Here is a 23,758-nt window from a genome sequence, read left to right as displayed (position 1 = left end):
CTAACCATATTGTTGTAGATTTTATCCTTTTACTTGTTACAGTCATTAGACTGCAGCCATGCTAGGGCCCCACTTTAAAGTATTTTAGTCAAATAAGTTGACACCAATACTTTTCTTTTTTAAGTTTGGTACTTATTTCATTAATCTCTTTTGCCAAACCACTGTTATGGGAATGTAAACAAACCAACACCAGCTGTCAAGTGGAGGGGGGCAAACACAGTTACATGCCTATAATATGCTTCCACACAATTTCAATCTACCAAATTTCTTCACAAGGCATCAGTCACCCAGATCTATAGTAGAAGACACTTGCCCAAGGTGCTGTGCAGCAGGATTAAACCCAAAACCACATGGTGGCAAAGCAAGCTTCTTAATCACACAGCCATGCCTGCACCTGTTGGAGAATCTCCTTTATAAATTCCATTTAACCATTGATAAGCTGAAAGCATAACTCAAAGTATTTGATAGGGATCTTTGTGTTAATTTTTTGATATGTGATGCAGGCCTGTCTTCTCTCAGCATCATTTTAACATCCACTTTTCCATTCTTGCATGGATTAGATAGAATTTGTTGAGTTGGATTTTCTATGGCCAGATGCACTTCCTGTTGCCAATCCTCACCTGTTTCCAAGTAAGGTAATATTTCCCTGTTGCCAGACTTGTTTTCATAGAAGATTGGAAATGGATCCCACTTGCTTACAACTATCACGCAATGTCAAGGCAGAGAGACAGTAACGTGCACACACACAGGGCTTTTTTCTTTTTAGTAAATCCACTCACAAGACTTTGGTCAGCCTGGGGCCATTGCAGAAGACAATTTCCCAGGGTGTCACATTGTGGGGCTGAACCTGAAACCATGAGGTTGGGAAACAAGCATCTTACCGCACAGCCATGCCTAATGACACTTTAGGCTTTGCTAAGTTTACCTTGAGGTCTCTCTATCCTATGTTTCGTTTCCATGTCTGGAATCTCTTCTCTAATTCTTTCATAGATTCATCTACAATAACTAAGCTATTACCATATAATAATTTCCATGAGCAACTCCTCTGTTATAGCTTAGAATACTATACTGAGCAGAAGAGGGTTGAGGACTGATCCTTGATGGACTCCGTACCTGAACACTAAACTTGTTGCTGAATGTGGATGTATGGTTTTGCAAAAATGTAGCAGCAATTCTTTTTAGAAAAACAACTGTGCAGGAATCTATTTTCAGTGGTGGTTGACTTGATGCAGATAGTAAAGCATGCATCAATGTTTCATTGATTTTGAGGGAGGTGGGGCATCTCTTGTGGACTGAAGAACACTTAAGTGCCACAGAGACTTCTAGGTTTATAGGTCATTCCCTTGTGTATGTGTAGAAATATCTGCACATCATGTGTGTGTGTGTATCATACACACACACACTCGTACAGCATGCTATATTGTGAGCTTGTATAAATAAAATCAAAATATTTTTAGAATTTTGCAACTATTTCTTTATTGAGTTATTGTTCCTAAGAAGTTTTGGATTGAATTATTGTCATTTCTATATTTTATTATCAAGCTACTTAAAGATGAAGTGCGGTCTTATTCATCGAAGGAAAAACTTGGAGAATCCCATGAGAGACATCTGAAATCAAGGATAGAGGCTAGTAGTCTTTATATATTATTGATTTATTGACTGGCTTTTGTTTGGGATTTAATTTGTTGAAAAATACTTTGATGATGTAGACGTTTTTGTTTACTGTTACATATGGATGTTAATTTTTCACCCTTTTTAGCTCAGACTCAGCTCGATATTAGCCATGTGATAAAACATATTTATCTTTTAGCTTTGATTGTCAGTCACATTAAAATTATTTATTATTTATGTATGAAGAATCTCTACTTTACACTCCATCTATATTTTTTTGAATACTGCAGACTTCGTTGATATGTTTGTTTTTATTTCATATTTTTATTTTTTTTATGCCATTGTGGTATGAAATCAAAGTATCTAAAATAGATGTCTGCTGCTGCCAAAATACTTTTCATTTTAACAATGAAGTATTTTGATCGTTGTTGTGGAAACAAGAAAAAAAAGAAATTTAGTTTAAAAAATTATTTTATAAAAAAAATATTTTAATTATAGAAGGATGTTTAAGTGAGTTTTGCTATACATTAACCAAGGATTTTCTGTTAATTTTATTTGCATTAATTGTTAGAGTTCTTTAAGCTATACATTTCCTTGTGAATTCTGACAGGTGATTTTTCTCCTGAGTTTTAATGTGAACTTTGATATTTTTAGCAAATTTGCTTGTTAACACATGCTATATAATATACATACTTACATAGGAGTAAATGCTATTATCTTGCTTTGTTGACGTTTTAAATTTGGGGAATGATTTCATTTAAATATTTTGTTAAAAAATTAAATTAGCTAATGGATATTTGTGTTGTAAAACTGACTGAAAAATCATAAATTGCCCAAAATCTTGGTAAAGTGCTCTTGAAGTTAAATCAATGAAAATTTAAAATCAAATGGTTTTTCTCAACAGAGTTTGAAACTGGGACCAACATGGAGATTATTTCTGATGATTTTGATAAACCCCAATGTGTGTGTGTGCACGCACGTCCATGGCCTATTGGTTAGGATGTTGCAGTCACAATTCCAAGATCATGGTTTTGATTCCCATACCAGGCAATGCATTGTGTTCTTGAGCAAAACACTTCATTTCAAATTGCTCTGCAATCACCTCAACATCTGATGTTTGGCACCTGTATAGGGAATGTCAATTTGATGGAGAGAGTGAGCAAATGTACAGGACAAACATTTGGTCACTATAAACAAATTATCTTTGCATATTGTTCAGCAACAAGTTGTTGAACTCTAATCCGTCATTTATGACAGATGAGAGTCCACTGTGTATATATAGTTAGTTCAGTTAATGGGTAGAAAATTTCTCAGCATTGCTGACACATCTTCCATCTATGCCATTTTAAAGCTCTTGGATAGTGCATCTACTGTATTCTAACAATTGGTTGATGTAGTGTTTTGCTGGTCTTTTTTCCATTTACAATGAACAGGCTGCCACAGAAGAACTTCAGCCACTAACTCCATTTTTTGACACCAGCTGTGCCCAATAAATTTCAGCCTGTGCTTTCATATTGTTTATGTGATATATGGGATGTCTTGGTGTAGCTCTTTATCAGTTGTATTGATGCAATGATAAAGTTAGAGCAGCACAGAGCAATCTGATGGATGTGCCAGTCAGTGTTTTCTTCATGAGAGCTGTTAGTGTCCATGTTATTGAATCATAAACTAAAATAGATTCAGCTGCAGCTCTAAAGAAGTCTATTTTAGTTTTCAAAGAAGATTAAATTTCCATATCCTATCCAAATAGTTAAGCATTCCCCATGCTTTACTAATATATATATTTTTTTAAGGGACTTGTTATTTCATTTGAATGTTTGTGTGTTAATAATTTTACATCAAAGACTTTATTTTCGTTTAAATTTTGTTTGTACAATTTTCCAATTGGCAATAGCATGTTACATTCAATATGTCCTGCCAGTCATGCATATGGAGATGGTGGTGGTGGTGGAGGTGGTGGGGTTACTGCCCCCCCCCCCCCCAGCCTGGCTTTCTTAGTAAAAGTCCAAAATTATTTTGAACCCCATGTATCTGCCCACAAAATAATGGACACAGCAATATACAGTATCAGCTTATTGTCCACTTATTTGAGAGAAAACATTTGCCACATTTTAGATTACATCCATATTTTTAAAATTAACAAAAAAAATTATCCAACCTTCTTTTATCAGTTGAGTTAACATGTAACTCTAACTTCCCTCTCTCTCATTTATCATTCTGGTCAGTATCTTTTGATGATATACCACCTCATCTTTATTCACTCAATAATGCATCAACCTGCTCCTGTTATCTCCACTACACCCCTACCATCTCACTCTCTAATGAAGTAATTGTCCAGTTTTTTTTTTCTGTATTTGTATATTTTGTGGGAACTTCTGATAGCATAGGTTAGGTTAGTATTATCTTGATCAGTGTATACTGTTTGAGCAACTTTTACTTCAATAATTTCTGTAGATGAATTGTAGTGATAAAGAGACAAAATAATGTTATTGTATGATTAGTGATGGGTTAATTCGTAGAAAATATATGAACAAGTATTGCAAGACTGACTGTATGTAAAACTGGTATCATTTTCGCAAATGCTTAGGAGCTGAGTACATTTAAACAAGAATTTCTAACTTGGGCATCAAGTCACATTGCTTGGTATGGGACAGTATAGGAAATATTGCTCTTGTTAATTTTATTGACTTTTGGAAGAGGAAAGCTTTGGCTGTATTGTAGTTGATAGCTATATGTTACTCAATGGCTCTGTGTTATTTAGTAACTATATGTTGTTCATTAGCTACATGTTAGTTGCCACAGTAGTATAACTGCTTTTCGCTAACCTACACATGATGGCTTTGTGACAATGGTGATATGGACAACAGTTTTAACAAACTTTCACTTTCCAGTGAAAATTTGGCAATTGTTTGTTCCTCAGTTTTAGTAACTTATTGGTCTCACCCCTTCAAAGCAAGGAGCCAAAAAGCTCTTAGAAATGTAAATATGGTTCAGTCTACACTCACCATAAACATCTTTGTGATAGAGGACAATTTATTTAGAAACTTCAAAATATTTTTCTTAAATCATTATTACTTAACTTCTTTAACAATATGGAGTTGCTACAAATTTGTTCATTAATTTAGCAGCAAATATACTTTAATATATTTTAAGATGTTGATAAGGGCTGTCACAATTGGCTGCTGTCAATATGTTACATAAATTTCTGTGTGACTGTAAGGAAAATGCATATAATTATAATTAAATTCACTAAAATTCAACAAGAAATACCTGATAATTATTCAAAATTCACCAATAAAGCAATAAACATAAGTAGGATTGTTTTGGTTTCTATCTACAGTATGTCTGTCAATATAAATTGAAAATCTGCAAATATTCATTTTTCTGTTAACCCTTTTGTGACCATATTTCTGTTAGAACACATTGCGTTTGTTTTTATTAATTTGGAAGATATTAAAGAATTTAGGACAATGGCTTGGCTATTATTAAGCTGGTAGTCTGAAACAAAATTCCCAAAAGATTTTGATGGCAAGGTTTAAACTTATGTAACTTTAAAGTAGAAAGTGGTGGTCTCAAGGTGTTGGTATCAAAAGGGCTAATATAAACATTCTTTATTTCTAAGTTTCATTGTCTTTATCAACTATAGATAGAAACACACAAAAATTGATAGCTAAGGGAGCCTAAAACTCATCTGTAAAATATTAGCAATTCTTAAAATTTTTATTATTTTTTTTAATAGGAATTTTCTACAGCAAATTGATCAGTATTGTCTATAGATTTGTAACGTGTCTCTGAAGCTTTTAGGTTTGTAAGCACTTCAGTGCCAGTGGTCATCTTTACAGCCAAGGGAATCCATCAGCTATATGTACACCTCTCTCTTTGTTGGTTTTGTAAATAATTCAGATGTTTAAATGTTGCATTAACTTGCAGTAGTTGGTGCAAAGTATTTGACTCGCAATGTTTAAATACTCAATGGGCATTTGTTATAGCCAATAGACTTGATAAAACAAAATAATGTGTGATTTCTCACAGAACAAAGAACTTGAAATTGAAAGATTGAAAGCTGAAAAAACTGATGTTAGGAAAAGAGACAAGTTGTGCAGAGAAAAGATCATGGTGAGTGCGCACTGCTGTCATATCCCTGTGATCATGTGGCTGCTCTGGAACTGAAGAGCAGAAATATTTGATAAGATTCTAGCTGCATCTACTCACTCTAGTCTTCAACAATAGCACATCTCCACTAATATTCTCATGTCTCTAACTGTACACTGCTCATTGCTTCCATTTATTCCATCAAATTTTCCCCTTGCTAGCATGATGCATAGATCATCTCTTAGTGTTTGCTTTTGCTTTGAAACCTTGTATTATGAGTGCATTTGATGTTTACTGTCAGCAATACAAACCTCTCTCCTCTTTTAATTGGTTTTGTTTAAACTTTCCTGCTTATTTTATGTGATTCTGTAACCCTTTCTTCTGTTTAATAATTTGGGAGAAGTTTCATTTAATTTTCGTTGTTTTTCTGTGGAAATACTTTCTAAATTGCTTCACATATGTAATAATATTGCGACCGCACGTGTGTTTTTTTTTTTCTTTTTTTTAAAAAAAACTTTAAATGATGGGCAAGGATTTCTGCTGTCATTTACTCAACAGTCAATGTTTTTTAATGTCTTATTCCAAACACACACAGAAAAATAAAAAAGAATTGTGAAATTACGTTTTTTTATTCTTCTACTTGTCTGTCAATAGACTGCAGCCATCAGGGCCTGATTAAGACCCATAGAAGCCCTAAGCACTTAAAAAAAATTTTGATGCCCCCATATATATGTAATTCAAAATGTAAACAATAATAAACCAAAAAAAAATGCATCTCTATTTTTCAAAATGAAACAATGCTAAGAGTAAGATGGAAAATAATGCTTATTTTTGTATACTTTGACTTTATATACATTAGAAAAGTTTTCTCCTACCTTTTTTAATTGCTAAGTCTTTGGTCAGATCCTCAAAATTAATCTTACTTAATACATCTGTTTCTATATTTACTTAGTAGAGATAAGGCATCCTGAATATCATTTCAGCAAGTTTAAAGTGATTGTTTTTGTGTCATAAACTAGTGTTTGTGTCATAAACTATTTACCATTTCTGTGGTACTTCCTTTCCCTTGATGCCCTAAGCATATGCTTATTTTGCTTAATAGTTAATCCAGTGTTGATGGCCATACTGGATTACTGTCTTGAAAGGTTTTAGTTGAACAAATTGACCCCAGTAATTATTTTTTGAAATCTGATGCTTGTTCTGTCAGTCTCTTTTGCTAAACTGCTAAGTACAAAATCAAACCAATGCCAATTGTCAAGCAGTGATTGGGGGACCAACATACACATATATGTATGAGTATGTGTGTATATACACACACACAATAGACTTTCATGCAGTTCCTATTTACCAAATTCACTTAAAAGACAATGGTTGCCCTGAGGTTAAGGTGTATACAGAATACTTAACCATGGTGCTATGCAGTGAGACTGAACCCAAAACAACATGGTTACAAAGTGAGCTTCTTAACCACACAGCCATGCATCTAGCTAATGTAAAAGTTTTAAATAAAAGTTAAATTTTACTCTGCCAAACAGAATGAAACCCTAACATAATCAAGGATAATTCATTGAGGGAATTGGAAAGTGCAAAGTTTAAACTTTAAAAAAAAAATAATTCACACTGCATATGTTTTGTATTTATATTTTATGCTTGATCCATTTAATGCCATCTAGTTTTAAATTGAAATTCAACCCTCAACCTCAATACAATAACACATTTTAATATCCATGATGCTATGTTGTGTTGTGCTAGCAGGACCTGACAGATCTAAAAAACATGTAATCAGCTCTGCTAACATAATTTTTTTTAATAAATCATTGCATTAAATCATCGTCATTATCATAACATCCACTTTCCATGCTGAATTGGGCCAGATGTTTTGATAGAATCTGTTAACTCAGAAGACCACATTCTGCTTTTAATGACTCAGTTTTGGCATGGTTTCTATGGTTGGATACCCTTCCTAACATGAGCCACTTTATAGTATTTATATTAGTTTATAATACCTTCGAGCTTCCTAATTCCTATTTTATAACCGGCTTCAGTATAAGCCCTCTACACCGGTTTGGTTTTTAGCTTGAAATGTTTATAGGTAGGGTTTGTATTTTCTTAAAGTAAACCTGGAACATTAACAGAGAGTGAGTTTCTACTATTTAGGGCTGGATGTAAAGAGGAACTCAACCCACAACAACCTAGAAACCAATACTATTACTGTTTTGTCATGAAAAATATTATTTTTTCCAGATTTTTAAACATAAGAATTATGGGTTTGTACTACACATGAAAACTTAATATTATCTTTGTTGTATCTCAGGAGGTTCATTATGCGAATAATAAACCCATTCACTGGCTCTATTTCACTTTGTATTATTATCAGGCAGTTGGTTAACCATTTAACCAATTAACTAATTGATTGTTTGATTAATAGTTCACTCAATCAGCTAGGTTTGTCATGAGTTTTTTGTCACCATTTGCTACCACATCAATGACATGAGCTATCTATTTCATGTCTGTTTTCTAGTTTATGGGGTCTATATTTATAAGGATCCCAGTAAAAATGTATGTGAGAGAGAAAAGGAGACAGAGAAAGAGAGAGAGTGTGTTCATGTACTTGTGTGTGGCTTAGTTTGGATTCTGTGAGTACTCACGGAAGCCACACAGAAGTGTAGTTTTCTATGCTTGCATGGATTGGATGGAATTTATTGAGGCAGATTTTCTTTGACCAGATACCTTTCCTGTAACAAACCTTCATGTTTCCAAGCAAGTTGATATTTTCCCAAGGCTAGACATGTTTTTGTGAAAGATTACAAATGAATGACACTTTATAACAGTGACACTCATTTCCAACTATTACATGATGTCAAGACACACACACACACACATACAGAGGATTCTTTTAGTTTTCATCTACTAAATCCACTCACAAGGTTTTGTTCAGCCTGAGGTTATGATAGACGACACTTGACCAATTTTTCACACAGTGGAACTAAGCCTAAAGCCATGCAACAGGGAAGCGTACTTCTTGACCTCACAGCCATGCCTGCATCTATTGGTATAGTTTAATATACTGCTCCTGCAATTTAATTTGGGTTTTATTCTAAAATGCAAGTATATTTCAAATTTCTGAAACTACTTCTATTTATCACTCATTAAATCAAAATCCCTTTATATATCATCTTTATTCAAATACATAGGCATGGTTGTGTGGCTAAGAAGCTTATTTCCCAAGCATATTGTCTTGGGTTCTGTCCCACTGCACAACACCTTAGGCCAACCAAAACCCTGCAAGTGGTTCTGGACGACAGAAGTTAAAAGAAGCCCATTAAACACACACACGTTTCTGTGTGTACCCTTTTCTAGACACCACATGACAGGTGTCAATGAGGTTGTTCATTTCCAGTCTTTTGCAACAATAACAAAAATTTAAAAAATGTCTGGTTATGGGAAAATATTGACTTGCTTGGAAACAAGTAGAGAATGGTGACTGGAAGGATATCCAACCACAAAATTTGCCACAACAAATTGTCTGATTCATGCAAGCATGGAAAAGTAGACATTGAATGTTGATGATATAGTATCATAAACTATATTTGTTCATGATAGACGACTGTTTATCTTGCTGACACTCTGCTAGCTATGTATTAAATCATTTTAATCTTCAGGTGATTATTTTTATTTTCTCTCTATTTTCTCATTTCTAGTAAGGAATTAGAGAACAAAATATATCATTATTTCCATCAAAAAAGTCTTGATTTTGGCATTCTAACAAAAAAAAATTCCTATTTACAATTTGAAGTAAAATATTACACAAGATTGACTAACATTTTACTCAGGATAAAATCTGGTTGATTAGTTTCTAATTCAAAAACAATTGAAGAGGCTGTCTCCAAAAGCTGAATATTATTAAAAAAATTTTTGTCTCTAGATTCTACAAGAACCATTTTATCATTATGATATTTATTCTGATTTCAATGAATGGTCACTTAATTCATAATTAGTTTGGCAGCAGATGTTTTACACCTCATTTATATTTGTTGTAAATTATACTTTTAGTCACTGACTTCACTGTATATACACCCTTCACACACACTCATGCCTACACCAGGTGTAAATATGATTGTATGGTGAAGAAGTTTGCTTTCTCATCACATGGTTTTGGGTTCTGTCCCACTGTGTGGCACCTTGGGCAGGTGTTTTCTACTATAAACTCAGGCAGACCAAAGTTTTGTGTGTAGATTTGGTAGGCAGAAACTTAAGAAGCCCATCGTGTGTGCGTGTGTATTTGCTACAGCTAGCTATAGAACACTGCCCAACCTACGTGAGGAAGTAGATGTTCAAATGATGATGATTAATACAAAATGTCCAACAACACTCTCTCTCTCAAAACTTCCTCTTCCTCCACTGCCTTCATTAAATTCCTGAAACCCACTCCCCTCATTAATTGCCATGGCTCAGGGTAGCCAGGATAGCCAGTTTATTACCCTGTCATTCATTCTACCGTGTGTGGAAAAAAAAAACCCCACTCAGATTCAACATTCAGGAAATAGAAAGAGTAGCTGGTAAAACCTTAGATACTTGAACATACTGTTGCCACTTCGCTAACTTCACAAGTGCCACATTTATAGCCATGTAAAATAGGGTTTTTTCCCTTTTTTTTAACCACTCTCTGTACTAGTTACCCAGGCAACTCTGAGCAGTTAAAGTATGTCCTGGCAAATGAACCAGATTACGGTTATATTACCATTATATTGTGTCCTTTATAGGACAGTGAATAAATATTCTTCAGCATTGAAGTCACCTTGTAAGGTGATTTTGTCTTGTATTTGTATTCTGGATAAGAGACTAGGTTATCTTTACCTTTAATCTTTTATTTCTTTCAGTCATTGGACTGTAGCCATGCTAGGCGCCACCTTGAAGGGCTTAGTCGAACAAATCAACCCCAGTACTTATTTCTATCTGGTTGTTATTCTAACGGTCTCTTTTCCTGAGCCGTTAAATTACAGGGATGTAACAAACCAACACCAGTTGTCAGGTGGTGATGGTGTATACATAAAGTCAGACATGCATGCACGCTTACACACACATAAAAATGCATATGGGCTTCTTTCAGTTTTCACCTACCAAATCCACTCACAAAGCTTTAGTCAGCCCAAGGTGCCATGCAGTGGGACTGAACCTAAGATCACATGGTAAAAAGCAAGCTTCTTAACCACACAGTCACACCTGTGCCTATAAGTTAGTGCAAAATCCTTTTAACTTCCTCACTCGGCTTGCGAAGACCTGTTGAGGCAAGTGAAAGTGAAACAAAATCGTGATGGTACGTGAAAAAAAACATTCGAGTGAGGTTGTTGCCAGTGCCGCTGGACTGACTCCTGTGCAGGTGGCACGTAAAAGATACCATTTCGAGCGTGGCCGTTGCCAGTACCGCCTGACTGGCCTTCGTGCCGGTGCACGTAAAAGCACCCACGACACTCTCGGAGTGGTTAGCGTTAGGAAGGGCATCCAGCTGTAGAAACTCTGTCAAATCAGATTGGAGCCTGGTGTAGCCATCTGGTTCACCAGTCCTCAGTCAAATCGTCCAACCCATGCTAGCATGGAAAGCGGACGTTAAACGATGAAGATGATGATCTGCATTAAATGTGGGTGTATATGCACTGATGACTGTAGTAAGTGCATCTATTGGAAGCAGCAAGTTTGAAACAGTGAGTCTGAAATCTTTTGCCGATGACAGTAAGTAGTTAAGGTAGCCTATTAATGCGATCATTGTCGATTGCCAAGACTATTGTGTGTATATGCTATTTATCTAATAGTTTTTCTTTCCCAAAATTAGCTATATCCATCACTGTCTTCTTTTGCTGAGTACCACAATTTGACAGCTTCAGGTTGATCATAGGTGGAATTTAGTGTTAGTGGACCAAGCTATGTAGAAGACTGGTACGTTTTTGTGTGTATCTCTCTCTCTTTCTCCAAGTTTGTGCCAATGCAAGCTGATGTTGAGTTGTGTCCCTTTATTTCAAGAATCGTACTTTTGTCTTTCAATAAAGTTAGATAAAATATCATTTTTCACAGTGGTTTCACATGACAGACTAAAACCTTTTGAAGACAATGCCTCATCATGACCATAAGCCAGTGCTTGAAATCACTGAAAGATTATACATGTGAATATGTTTAAATTAAAATTTATCACGTGAAGTTTATGCTATAATTCGTGTGACACAAGATGGACTTCCCATATTCTAATATTCGACAGAATTTTTTTTTTTTATCATGTATTGTCACTATTGGTTATTTTCTGTTTTCATCAACCACATTTATTGGTAGAACTTGTTAGTGGTGGTTTTAAAGGCCTTATCACTGTTGAAAGCTGGTTGGGAATAAGTCTGAAGACCATTTTTTTCTTTTATCTAAAGGTTAGGTTTGAACTAAGAATTGTAAGCTAAATACACTTTAATCATTTATACAGCATTTCTGCTGATTATAGCAACAGTAATCTCTTCGATCCAATTGTATCCAGTGATAACTATTTACAGCAAAGTGGCTTAGCCATTGAGATGGAAGAATAATTGAGAAAGTAGTTAAACTTTTGACCCATCATTTACTATGTCTTGCCCTACCAGGCCATTACTATGCCCTGGTAGGATAGGATATAATAATGTTGGCCATTTGCTGCTTTTACTTTAGCCAACATATGTTTATTCTGTCTGGTTGGTGTGTGTGAGACAGAATTGGGGATGGTCTGACTGGCAGATTTTGTAATAAAGTCCTTGTGACCCACTTTTTATGAAGTTCACAAAAGAATTAGCAATTCTGCATACTGATAGAGTAGAAAGAAAATTCACACACTCTGCGATCAATATTTCTTGCAAAAACTGTTTTCACAAGCCTTCTTAGTATATACATTAATTACAGATGTAACAAAAGAATAGAGTGACTAAAGGTAGGTTTGTTTGTTTAGATCAGCACAAAAGAGAAGTCATATGTTGGAGATGGGTTTAAGTTAATGGAAGAAACTGTTAGTTACTTCCAAAAACTGATTAAGGAGTACTTATGCAGGTGCACAATTTCGTAGTACTAGATTTGTTGTTGGTTTCAGGATTTGTTGACAAATCTGCTATGATTTTGTAAACCTATTTTCATTTGGTTTATGCTGACAATGGCCCTAAAATTATGCAAGTATTGATTCTTTTACTCTTTTACAGCAATATGCATGTGTATTGTTACAATACCAATTGAGCTAGTAGCATCTTACATTGGAAACATGACAGGGGAAATGATAAAATGCATGGCTAGTGCTTGTTTCCCTTATAATAAATGTTTCTTTTCTTTAGTTTTCTTTTTCTCAATAACTAGCAAGCTTATTAAAAAAAAATTTTCTATACAAGTGGTCTCAACCAAACTTAACTTTATTAGGTAAGTAATTAAAAGATCACAAATGTCACTTGAAGTAGTTTACCAAGAACTGCAACTGGTTTATAGAGAAGGTTTGCTGAGAAATCATAATAAATGTAGAGGTACATGTCTGCAGCATGTAAATGAAAATGTTGGAGGGACATGAACTATGTCATGAAGTGATCATTATGCTAATTTCATGATAGCAGGATTTGGCCAGTATTTAATAAGTCACATTTGTTGCTTTGACAGCTCAAGCAACAGGCTCAGCTTATCTGTCTTTACAATGTATGCTTGAAATACCAAACAGTTGGATATCTCTATAAACCTGTGCTGCCAACATCCAACTTTTCAGCATAAAACATTCTCAGTTATCACTCCTCTAATGCAGCTTTATTTATTTCTTTAACCATTCTTCATCCATTAATATTGTTCTCTCTACCCATACATTACATTGATTTTTCACTTTTTCCCCACCCTCACTGGACCACCAAATTATCTCTCCTTGTGCACTCAACCTGCATTTCTCCACCTTCTCTTGCAGCCTACTCAGTCATCTGTACCATCATTACTATCCTGATGCTCTCTTTTGCATCTCTCTACCTTCTCCAATTCATGCATCATTGCTCATCCCCCATCCCCATATGCATCACTCCCTACAACCACCCTTCAATCCCACCCAATCTTTACAGTTGTTGCTTGTCTCCTCTCCCCTCTTCCATTTCTATCTCATACACTCTTACAACCCAACCCCACCCATCTACTCAGTTTCTCTGTCCCTACTCATTTCTATTCACCTTATACCTTGATGGGTGCCCCCTAGTTACCTCATCACCACTATTTATCTCTTTGCCTCTCCTAATGGTTCAGTTTTCTCTCTTTCCTTTAGATATTAGCAGCCATTTAGCTAGCTCCTCTACAAGAATCTGCTCCACCCCAGCCTTTCTCTCATACCTTAATCCTCATCTAGAATAAAGCCATATCACTAGTGCCAATGGCATGGAAAAAGTACCCAGTACACTCCATGAAAGGTTGGCGTTCAAGGACTTCCAATCATAGAAACCATGCCAAAGTAGACAGCAGAGCATGATGCAATTCTTGGACTCAGCAACTGCTGTCAAATCATGTGACCCATGCTAGCAATGACTGTTATTGCTTACAGGTTTCCAATAACCCAATTAGTGGTTCACTGTATTTCTTGGGTAGAGAGTGCCTGTAACTTGGTGTAGAACAAATATTTAAGGATCTTCATGTTCCCCAGTAAGCTTATTGGCAGATTGCTTTGTGGGCCTTCATATTGTCACTATAATTTTAAAATTCTTGACCTGCCTAATAAAACCATCAGTCATATTAATGTTTTTAATGGACTAAAAAATGGCTGTATACTTTGCTACAATTACATTCTGATATTGGGAATGATGTTTTTTGTCTTATGTTCAGACTGTTAAAATACTTGAAAAATCATTTTAATACATATGTACTGATAAAAAGCCCTAAACCACAGTTCTGGGAAATAGTACATAAAGACCAGAGATACAGTACAAAATACTGGGAATGTGTTGATCATAGTTAATTTGGAGGGAAGCCATTTTTTTATGTTCCACATTCTCTATATTTGGTGTTCCAAAGACAGAGCTATTGGACAATGGCCCAGAAAACATTCAGTTAAAAGACTAATTAAGTGACTTGGTTGCAAGAAAATTAAAATCCTACCTACAGTCTGAAATTTAATAAATAGCAGAGAGAGAGAGAGAGCTGTGTGGACATGTCTGTATTAAAAAGTTACAGCACATTATTTGGAAAGTTTGAATTTTTGCTAAAGGATTCTTTTGCTGTGTATTTTTTTAACCACTGCAATGCAGGACTTGGCAGACAGGAATCTATTTTACAAGATTGAATAAATAGTCCATCACAAGAAAAATATGATAGAATATCCTGTTGATACATATTGATTTATATTGGTTGAAACAAAGCAGGATTAAATATGAAGATGAAATTAGTTTGCATCAACTGAACAAAAAATAGCTCCTCAACATTCTTTCCAAAGTCTCTGCTAATCTTGATAGTGTTATTGGTAAACCGACATCACCAGCTCTTCATTATGCCTTGTGATCCTTTTCCGACAGCTTGACATTGTTCATTTCTCCAACTACTTCTGAGGCTAATATTTAGTCTTCAGCACCTCCCATACAACCAAACACTTCTAAATCCTGCTATGCCTCACTGTAACTCTGTGGGCATTGAAACAGGACCACATAAGAGCAGTAGAATCACAAATGGAATTTTAAAAATGCTTCAAGATGATTTTATCTTGGTTGGAGTAATGTGTGTATTATTGTTATTCTTATTTTTAGATGCCAGGTAGCAAACTCACAGAATCATTAAGTAGGTCAAAATGCTGAGTGACATTTCTTCCAGCTCTTTATTTTCTGAGTTCAAATAACACCAAGGTCATCTTAGCTTTTCATCCTTTGAACAAATAAAGTAGCAGTGAAGTACTGGGGCTAATGTAATCAACTAACCTTCTCCCCACAAAAATTACTGGCTTTGTGTCAAAATTTGAAACCGTTATTTATGGATGCAGTATGGATGGATGGATAAGAAGTGCACTGCTCATTTACAATATCTTCGCTTCTATCCCACTGTGTGAATCTTGACTAAATATATAGCTTTAGGTCAGCCTATATTTTTGTGAGTGACATTGGATAAATGGAAATTGCATTGAAACCTGTTATGGATTATATTTGTAATTCAAAGGTTCAGCTTAGTCACACACTTTGGCATACTCAGCTACTTTTGTATTCTGATTCAATAAGTTTGGTGGTTCAGTTGATGAAACAATTGAAGACTCACAGTCGGAAATTTTGACCAAGACCCATTTTATTTATTTTTGTCAAAATGTAAACAGTCTCTTATATCATTGTTATTTAAATAATATTGGAGCATTGTATGTGTTTTTTATGCTTGCACATAATCAAGAATATTTAACGTATTGACTGCCACTTCGATGTCAGGGATAGTCTTATGTTTTCCTACTGAAATAATCTTGGAGAAATGCAATTATATTCTGTTATTAACTGTTATATTATCATCAATGTGAAATATCTTGTTTAAATGTTCAACCACATTAATTCTCTACCTCCTTTATAAAACATCACTCCCAATTCTCTACGAAAGTTTTATTTTTTTTCTCAGTAATTCCATCTTATTTATGCTATAAATAGACCAATTTTAACAAAATGTTGCGGCTACCTGCCTATTATAAAATAATTTTTCAGCGATGTTAACAGTGACACCTATTTGATATTTTCCCTTTTTATTTGTGATTTTAAGGTTAGTTTTAAGGGAATTAATTTCTTAGTAAATAAGTCTAGATTTGCCAGAGTAACCTCCCTTGGATTAGTCGCTAAATGTTCTTTTGTCCGTTAGAAAACTAGTTACTGCTTTTGGAGAGAAAAATAATTTTTTACTTTTAATTTTAATTACATTTTTTTTTTTTTTGTTGCTAATATTGGTAATCAGTAAAATTGTTGTCTAGCCTCAGTCCATTAAGAAGATGGTAGTGCATAATATATGGGAGATGTTATTACTGTTTCTAGCAGGTTGTGTGACCACATAAAGCTGCCATCATCAACCAACAAATTGTTTGATTCAGTTGTCTTCCAATTTAATGACACTAAAGAGATATACTGATATTGTTCTCTGCAGTATTGTAAAGAAATATATCATACTAATCACTAATAATTTATTGTTTAATCATTGTTGTTATTAATTTCATTTACTGTTCATTTATTGATTGTGCATGGCTAAACAGAAAATTCCAGTATATATCTATCTCTAACAGTTAAATAGTTTCAATTTTGTGTGTGTATGTGTCTACTATGGGTTGAATAATTCTACAAATACTTATAATTATGCAACCATTGTACCAGTGTTGTTGGTATGTATTGGAAACTAGATTGACTGAAATATTAGTAGTGTTATTACCATAGAAGGAATTGTTTCTAAGATGACAGTCCTTTACATCAGCTACTCTAATATCAGGTGTCTATTAAGTGGTTCTCTCTCGCTAATATATATATATATATATATATAGTTGAAATTTACAGAAAAACAAAAGACGAAGACAGGTGTATGAACAACAAGCAGGTGTATTAGTTTGATGCTCGGGAAAGTGAGAAAGTCTTTTACATTTCAAGCCCACACTCTTCGACATATATATTCATTGCTGCCTATGTTCAATGTTAGAGCCATAACTTTTACTCATAAACCAACTGTAGAATTAGGTCTATTTCTTAAAATGTTTTAATGATTCTTTAAATATATGTATTTGTTGCCAATAATTAGTTCCACAACACTATTTTAATATGAAAATCAAATCAAAATTCACTACAATTATTTAAATCAAAATTTAAATCAATTTTGTGTTAAGGTAAGTTTGATTTCATATTTTATTTCCTCTCACTGAATTCCTCTCTTTCTCTTCATGTGTTTTTATTCTTCTCTCTGTAATTTTTGTTTACCTGCTGTCTATTCTACTGTTCTTTTATCTTGGTATCAAAATTATCTCAGGTACCAGTGTTTACAGATAGAAACTGCAATATTCTTTCTTTGTTGTAATTTCATTTAGTTTATTTCTGGAAGCTGAATAATAATAATAATAATAATAATCCTTTGTACTAAAGGCACAAGGCCGTAAATTCGTGGGGAGGGGGTTTAGTCGATTACATCGTCTCCAGTGTTTCACTGGTACTTAATTTATTAATTCTGAAAGGATGAAAGGCAAAGTCAACCTCAGAATGTAGTGACAGGCAAAATACTGCTAAACACTTCACCCAGCATGCTAACGATTCTGCCAGCTCACTGCCTTAATAATAACTTCAAATTTTGACACAAGGCCACAAAATTTTTGTGGGGAGAGGATAAGTAAATTAATTCAACCCTAGTGCTGAAGTAGTACTTATTTTATCAACCCCAACAGGATGTAAAGTAGATGTCTGTGGAATTTGAACTCAGGTAAAACAGAAATCCCATTAAGCATTTTGCCTGGCATGCTAATGATTCTGCCAGCTCTCCATAATGATAATAATGATGATGATGACGATGATGAATAATTGACCTGAATCTTGAAAAATATGAGTCTTCTAAAGGCACATGACAATACTAAAAAAAAATGAGTTTTTTTAAAACAAATTTAATAATAATATATAAACGGATCTTTCGTATGTCACTTGGACTGAAAATATTGATGATAATAATCTAAGCTACCATTATTATTCACTTGCTCTTTGTTGAACCATTTCTCTGTAATAAAATATTTCTATCTATTTCTTTTGTCAAAGCTTTAAAATCAAAATAATCTATACATGTATTTTAGTAGCTTTTCTAATTAACCTAATGGCTTTGGGTTACTTCTTTTTTTTGCTTACTTCTTCTATAAAAATAAGGTAATTTCATTTTATTTTTAATATTTCTTTACTCACCCCTCCTCGACTTTTACATTCTTGCTGTTTTAAAATGTTTCAGTTGATTTGTTTCCATTTTCAACTTAATCATATTCTTTTCATTTTTTTATCCAAAATATTTGTTGATAATCTGTAGTGGTGGTGGTGGTGGTAGTAGTAGCTTCACCATTTTGTAGTTTCTCATAATATAATTTTGTAGTTTCTCATTAACTATATATTGGGTTGGCAAGAAAGTAATTTCGTTTTTTGCAAATAGTTAGGATTTTTTTGGAATGGCTTTTGTCAATGTTACTTTTTTGCTTTGACATTTCATAGCCATTACTTTCAGCTTTCTTTAGAAGCAAATTGCACATAATTTTGTTTACAGGTGTTAGCTCAGTGTCAATTTTAACATGGAGTGCAAAAACGAACATTTTCACTATATTTTGCTTTTTTATTTCCATAAAGGCAAGAAAGCTGCTGGGGCTCACAAAGAGATATGTGAAGTTTATGCTGTTGGTTGCTTAATGCACATGTCAGATATGGTTTTAAAAATTCCATTCTGTAGATTTTTCACTCAAAGATGACCATCATTTTGGTCAACATACTGAAGTTGATGATGACTGAATCAAAGCCACAATTGAATTTGATTGTCATATAACTGTGCGAGAGATAGCAGAGGGGTTAAATGTATCACACACGACAATTGGAAATCACTTAAAATGTCTTGGACTCATTAAGAAGCTCAATATTTGGGTTCCACATAAATTGAAAGAGGTTCACAATGAATCAATATTGGTGATATGCATTTGAGATGCAATGAAATCAACCTTTTTAAACGAATCATCACTTGTGATGAAAAATGGATTGTCTACAATAACATCAATCGAAAATTATCATGGTCCAAGTATAATGAACCAGCACAAACCACATCAAAAATCTGAATTGTATCAAGAAAAGATGATGCTGTCAATTTGGTGAGATTACAAAGGTGTTGTGTATTTTGAGCTGCTTCCAAGGAAAAAGCAATCCATTCAGATGTTTACTGTCAATGACTAATGAAACTGGAGGAAGCAATCAAAGAAAAACGGCCAGAATTGGCAAATCATAAAGAAATCGTGTTCCACCATGACAATGCTAGACCACACACGTCTTTGCTAACTCGTGAAAAATTATTGGAGCTTGGTTGAGAAGTGATGTCACCTCCACCATATAGCCCTGACCTTGCACCGTCAGATTACCATTTATTTCGAAGTTTGCAAAATTCTTTGAATGGTAAAACTTTCAATAATGATGATGACCTGAAATCGCACTTGCTTCAGTTTTTGGCTGATGAGAACCAGAAGTTCTATGAGCACAGAATCATAAAGTTGCCAGAAAGATGGCAAAAGGTCATCAAACAAAAAAAAAAAACTATAATTGATTTAAGTTCATTCTTTGTATGAAAAAAAATTTATTTCATACTAAAAAAACAAAATTACTTTCTTGCTAACCCAATCGACCAGTTGAAGTATATTTGAGAGATATTTGACTGGTATAAAGGCCATATTCACTATTGCTGGCTGTTGGGAAAAACTCTTGCTTTAGACAATCTGCATTAAAAAAAGCACCCATTGGTGCCTTGAAACATATATAAAATGGTGTTGGCAGTTACTTTGCAGTTTTGCTGGTTATTTAAAGTATTCACAGTAACTGTGAACAGTATTATTTAAATAAATATTAGAGTTGATATATGTGTGTTCTGTCTTTTTGTTCAGCTATTACTCATTGTTTTTATGGATTTCTAAACATTTATTTTTAACATATGCATAGTCCCCTGTTATCTATGTGAATGCACTATATTTCTTTAGTACTGTAACACTATAGTATAGTTCTGTAGTCTGGTGCTGTGTTGATGCCTACCATTGGGTTCTCTGTAGGAACAAACAACAACGGTTACACAACACATATTTGGATGCCTAATTTTAATTATACTGTCATTATTTACTGTATTTAGGAACTTGAACAGAAGCTAGAACTGGAAACCCTCGAGAAGCAAAGACTGGACAGAAAGTGCAGACAACTAACAAGGCAAATTGAGGTGAGTCTCATAGATTCTAAGCCATCGTAATCATTTCTTTTTGTTTTGTCTCCTTTTATATTTGTCTGTCAGTGGTTTTATAGTACTCTGTGTATTCATTGTTTTGCTTATTTTAAAATTTGACTTTTGGAGGATGGGCAGTACCCATAGTCTTTCCAAGGTTGTCTTAGGAATTCAGACAGTTGTATATGGTTTAGTTAATATTCACTAATTTTTTGAAAACAACAATTGCAGACATGTAATTTCTACTGACTGTTGTACTACTTTATTAAAGGACACTGAACGTAACTCAGAGAAGTTTAATTCTGAAAAGAATGAAATGAAGAAAATTGAACGTCTGCACAAAGAAAGAATAAAAGTAAGTTGAAAGGCAAGATATATTTTCTTCTGGTACAATTTGCCAGAAATGATTGTTTTATCTTAGATGTTGTTTTCCTTTTATGAAAGTGTATGGCCTAGTGGTTAGGTTATTACACTCATAATCATAAGAGCATGGCCTCAATTCACGAACCTGGTAATGTGTTGTGTTCTTGAGCAAAAACATTTCATCTTACATTGCTCCAGTCCACTCAGCTGTAAATGAGTTCCAGGAATTGCCAGGAGGTTAACCCCACAACAAACTGGCATCTTGTTTAATGGGGAATATTGTAATCTCAGTTACATATAAGCCATAGTTTCTTTGGTGTATATGTGACTGAACTCCAAATTCATGAATCTTAGAGTTCATGACAGACCTCAATCCTAAGTGCTTTTTTTTTTCAGTTGGTAACCCTAACTCTTTATATTAACATTTCTACTGTGGACAGATTTTCCTTTTATTTTTATTTTAATTCTTAGTATCCTTGACTGGGAATATATCTTTGCCATAAATAATATCAGTGATATAAACTTGTGACCTTGTTTATTTTTTTCTTTCTACTTTGCTGGATCTGGAGGAAGGGACAGTGCCCATGACTTTCACAGGACCATCTTAGACTGATGAGATTGATGCCACTAATATTCCACTTTTTAAGTCAACACCTGCAATGAAAGACATGAGCTGGAAGGGAGTTCCAGAGGGAGGATCTGGGAAGGAAGGACTGAGTGTAGTGATTGTTGAAGGGTTTGGGGGTGGATTAGGGTGGACACAAGGGTGATGGCAAGAGGAGAGACAAGTAGATCAGGTATCCTTGAGTAGAAGTGGCATGAACCCAGACAGTTCCAAGGAGTAGAGCTTGTTAAAGCAACAGTAAAAAACACAGAGAGGCAGCATATCTATGGGCCAGAGACTGGGTTCTCTTTACTTACATCACTAAAGAAATGTTACAAAAGCAGACTATCTGTGTTATGATTTTGTTAATGTTGTCTTCTGTTATTCAAGTTTATCATTTATTTGTTGAGCACAGTCACCATTTCTAACACATTTTTCTGTGCTGGTGAGTATTGAACAGATTTACTGTTTTCCTTCCTTCTTCCATTTCATGTTTCTTTCTATATGCCTCATTTCTTACATATAAATTCATATCTAATGCTCTCTCTTATATAATATTTATGTATCACATTTGCATTATATCTACTTGATTTGTTATCAGTACCAACTCCTTAATATATACTTTCTTCAATCTTCTCCACATAGTGAAACAATGACAATCCATCTTGTATCCCATACCAACTGTCTGTTTTGTTCATGCACACACATACACTTGCACAAATTTTTTTATAGCCTTATCCTTCCTACATTGTATAATCATATTGGGCTAAATTGAGGGATTAACCACTCTAAATACTGGGATTTAGACCCCTTTATTAATCTATTTTACTTTGTTTCTATTGCTTTCTTTTCAGTTTCAAAGGAAAAGTAATAAAAGTTATTTTCTGTTTGAATTTATTTATTTATATCTAGCTTCTTTCGATGCAGGTATGGCTGTGTGGTTAAGTTCACTCCCCAGCCACATGATTTTAGGTTCAGGTTCATTACATGGCACTTTGGACAAATGTCTTCTGTAGCCTTAAGCTGACCAGTCTTGTGAACGGTTTTGGAAAAGCGTAATTTAAAGAATTCTCATGTGTGTGTATGTGTGCGTGTGCATGCTCGTTTACATTTACACTTCAAAAATCACTGAGTTACAAGTGGTGACATTGTTGACATTTCCTCTGTCAACAAATTGCCCCCTGATTTTGTGTTCAAAGGCATATAGAATAAGAAATCTCTCAGTTGAAAGACAAAGGGTTTATGACAGAGAGAGTATCCAGCTATAAAGTAGAACCTCGGTAATATATTTGTCTAAACCATGCTATCATGGAAAAATGGATATGAATTGTTATGTTCTTTGTACATCTTTATTCTTTTTTTTTTTTACATCAGGAACTGGAAGCAGAAATACAACACAAAACTAAAGCTAAGGTTTGTTGCTCTTTTAATAATTCTAAGATGGTTTATTGAAACATAATCATAGTTATTTGACATGGTATACATGCAGGCATAGCTGTGTGGTTAAGAAGCTTGTTTCTCAACTATTTGGTCTCAGGTTCTGTCCTACTGCATGACATGGACTAGTGAATGGGAGATTGAGCAATGGGGAGTGGGTGAGGGGGTGAATATAATGAAGGAAGAACAAGTGTTGTGGCAGATAAAGGGTGACCATTTATGCAGAGGAGGGGAACTGAAGAGAACAGTATTTTTCATATATATATATTTATAGGAAAAATTGAAAAAAGGAGACAAATGTTCAAGATGTTATTAAATCATATCATCATATCATCGACATGTTACGATGGATGCATTCAAAATACATCGAACAGGATGGATAATGATCAGCAATGCATCAATCTCATCAGAGAGGATATAAACAACAGTGCTCATGAAATAGACATGCATTGCTGATCAATATTCATCTTGTCAGATGTATTTTGAATGCCTCTATCGAAACATATGTCGATGATATGAAGATATAAATGATTTAATAACATCTTGAGTGTTTGTCTCCTTTATCAATTTCTCCTATTTTCTCCTAAATACGTCTCTCTTCTCCCTGGAATCAAATCCCACACAAGTATGATCATTGTTTTCTGAGACATTTAAGCAGCATTTAGCTACCTTGTAATTATTCCCCTGGATCTTTCCTATAAATTGTGCACTCATATATATATATATATATATATA

General features: G+C 34.3%; 1 protein-coding gene across 7 annotated transcripts in view; it reads left to right on the top strand.

Moving 5' to 3' along the window:
• LOC106874645 (citron Rho-interacting kinase) overlaps nt 1-23,758 on the top strand; it is a 284,276-nt gene that overhangs the window by 240,399 nt on the left and 20,119 nt on the right. For 4 of the 7 annotated variants that reach the window (XM_052978350.1, XM_052978339.1, XM_052978326.1 and 1 more), the window contains 5 exons: nt 1,543-1,626; nt 5,644-5,727; nt 20,533-20,616; nt 20,891-20,974; nt 22,961-22,999. In XM_052978350.1, the coding sequence (XP_052834310.1) occupies nt 1,543-1,626; nt 5,644-5,727; nt 20,533-20,616; nt 20,891-20,974; nt 22,961-22,999 (375 nt within the window). The remainder of the gene's footprint in view (nt 1-1,542; nt 1,627-5,643; nt 5,728-20,532; nt 20,617-20,890; nt 20,975-22,960; nt 23,000-23,758) is intronic. The other 3 variants (XM_052978344.1, XM_052978347.1, XM_052978352.1) reach the window with 3 other exon arrangements.

The sequence above is a fragment of the Octopus bimaculoides genome, chromosome 2 (genome assembly GCF_001194135.2).
Source record: "Octopus bimaculoides isolate UCB-OBI-ISO-001 chromosome 2, ASM119413v2, whole genome shotgun sequence".
Lineage (NCBI taxonomy): Eukaryota > Metazoa > Mollusca > Cephalopoda > Octopoda > Octopodidae > Octopus > Octopus bimaculoides.
Note: the sequence above shows the minus strand (reverse complement) of the source record. Positions and strands in the feature narration are given on the sequence as shown.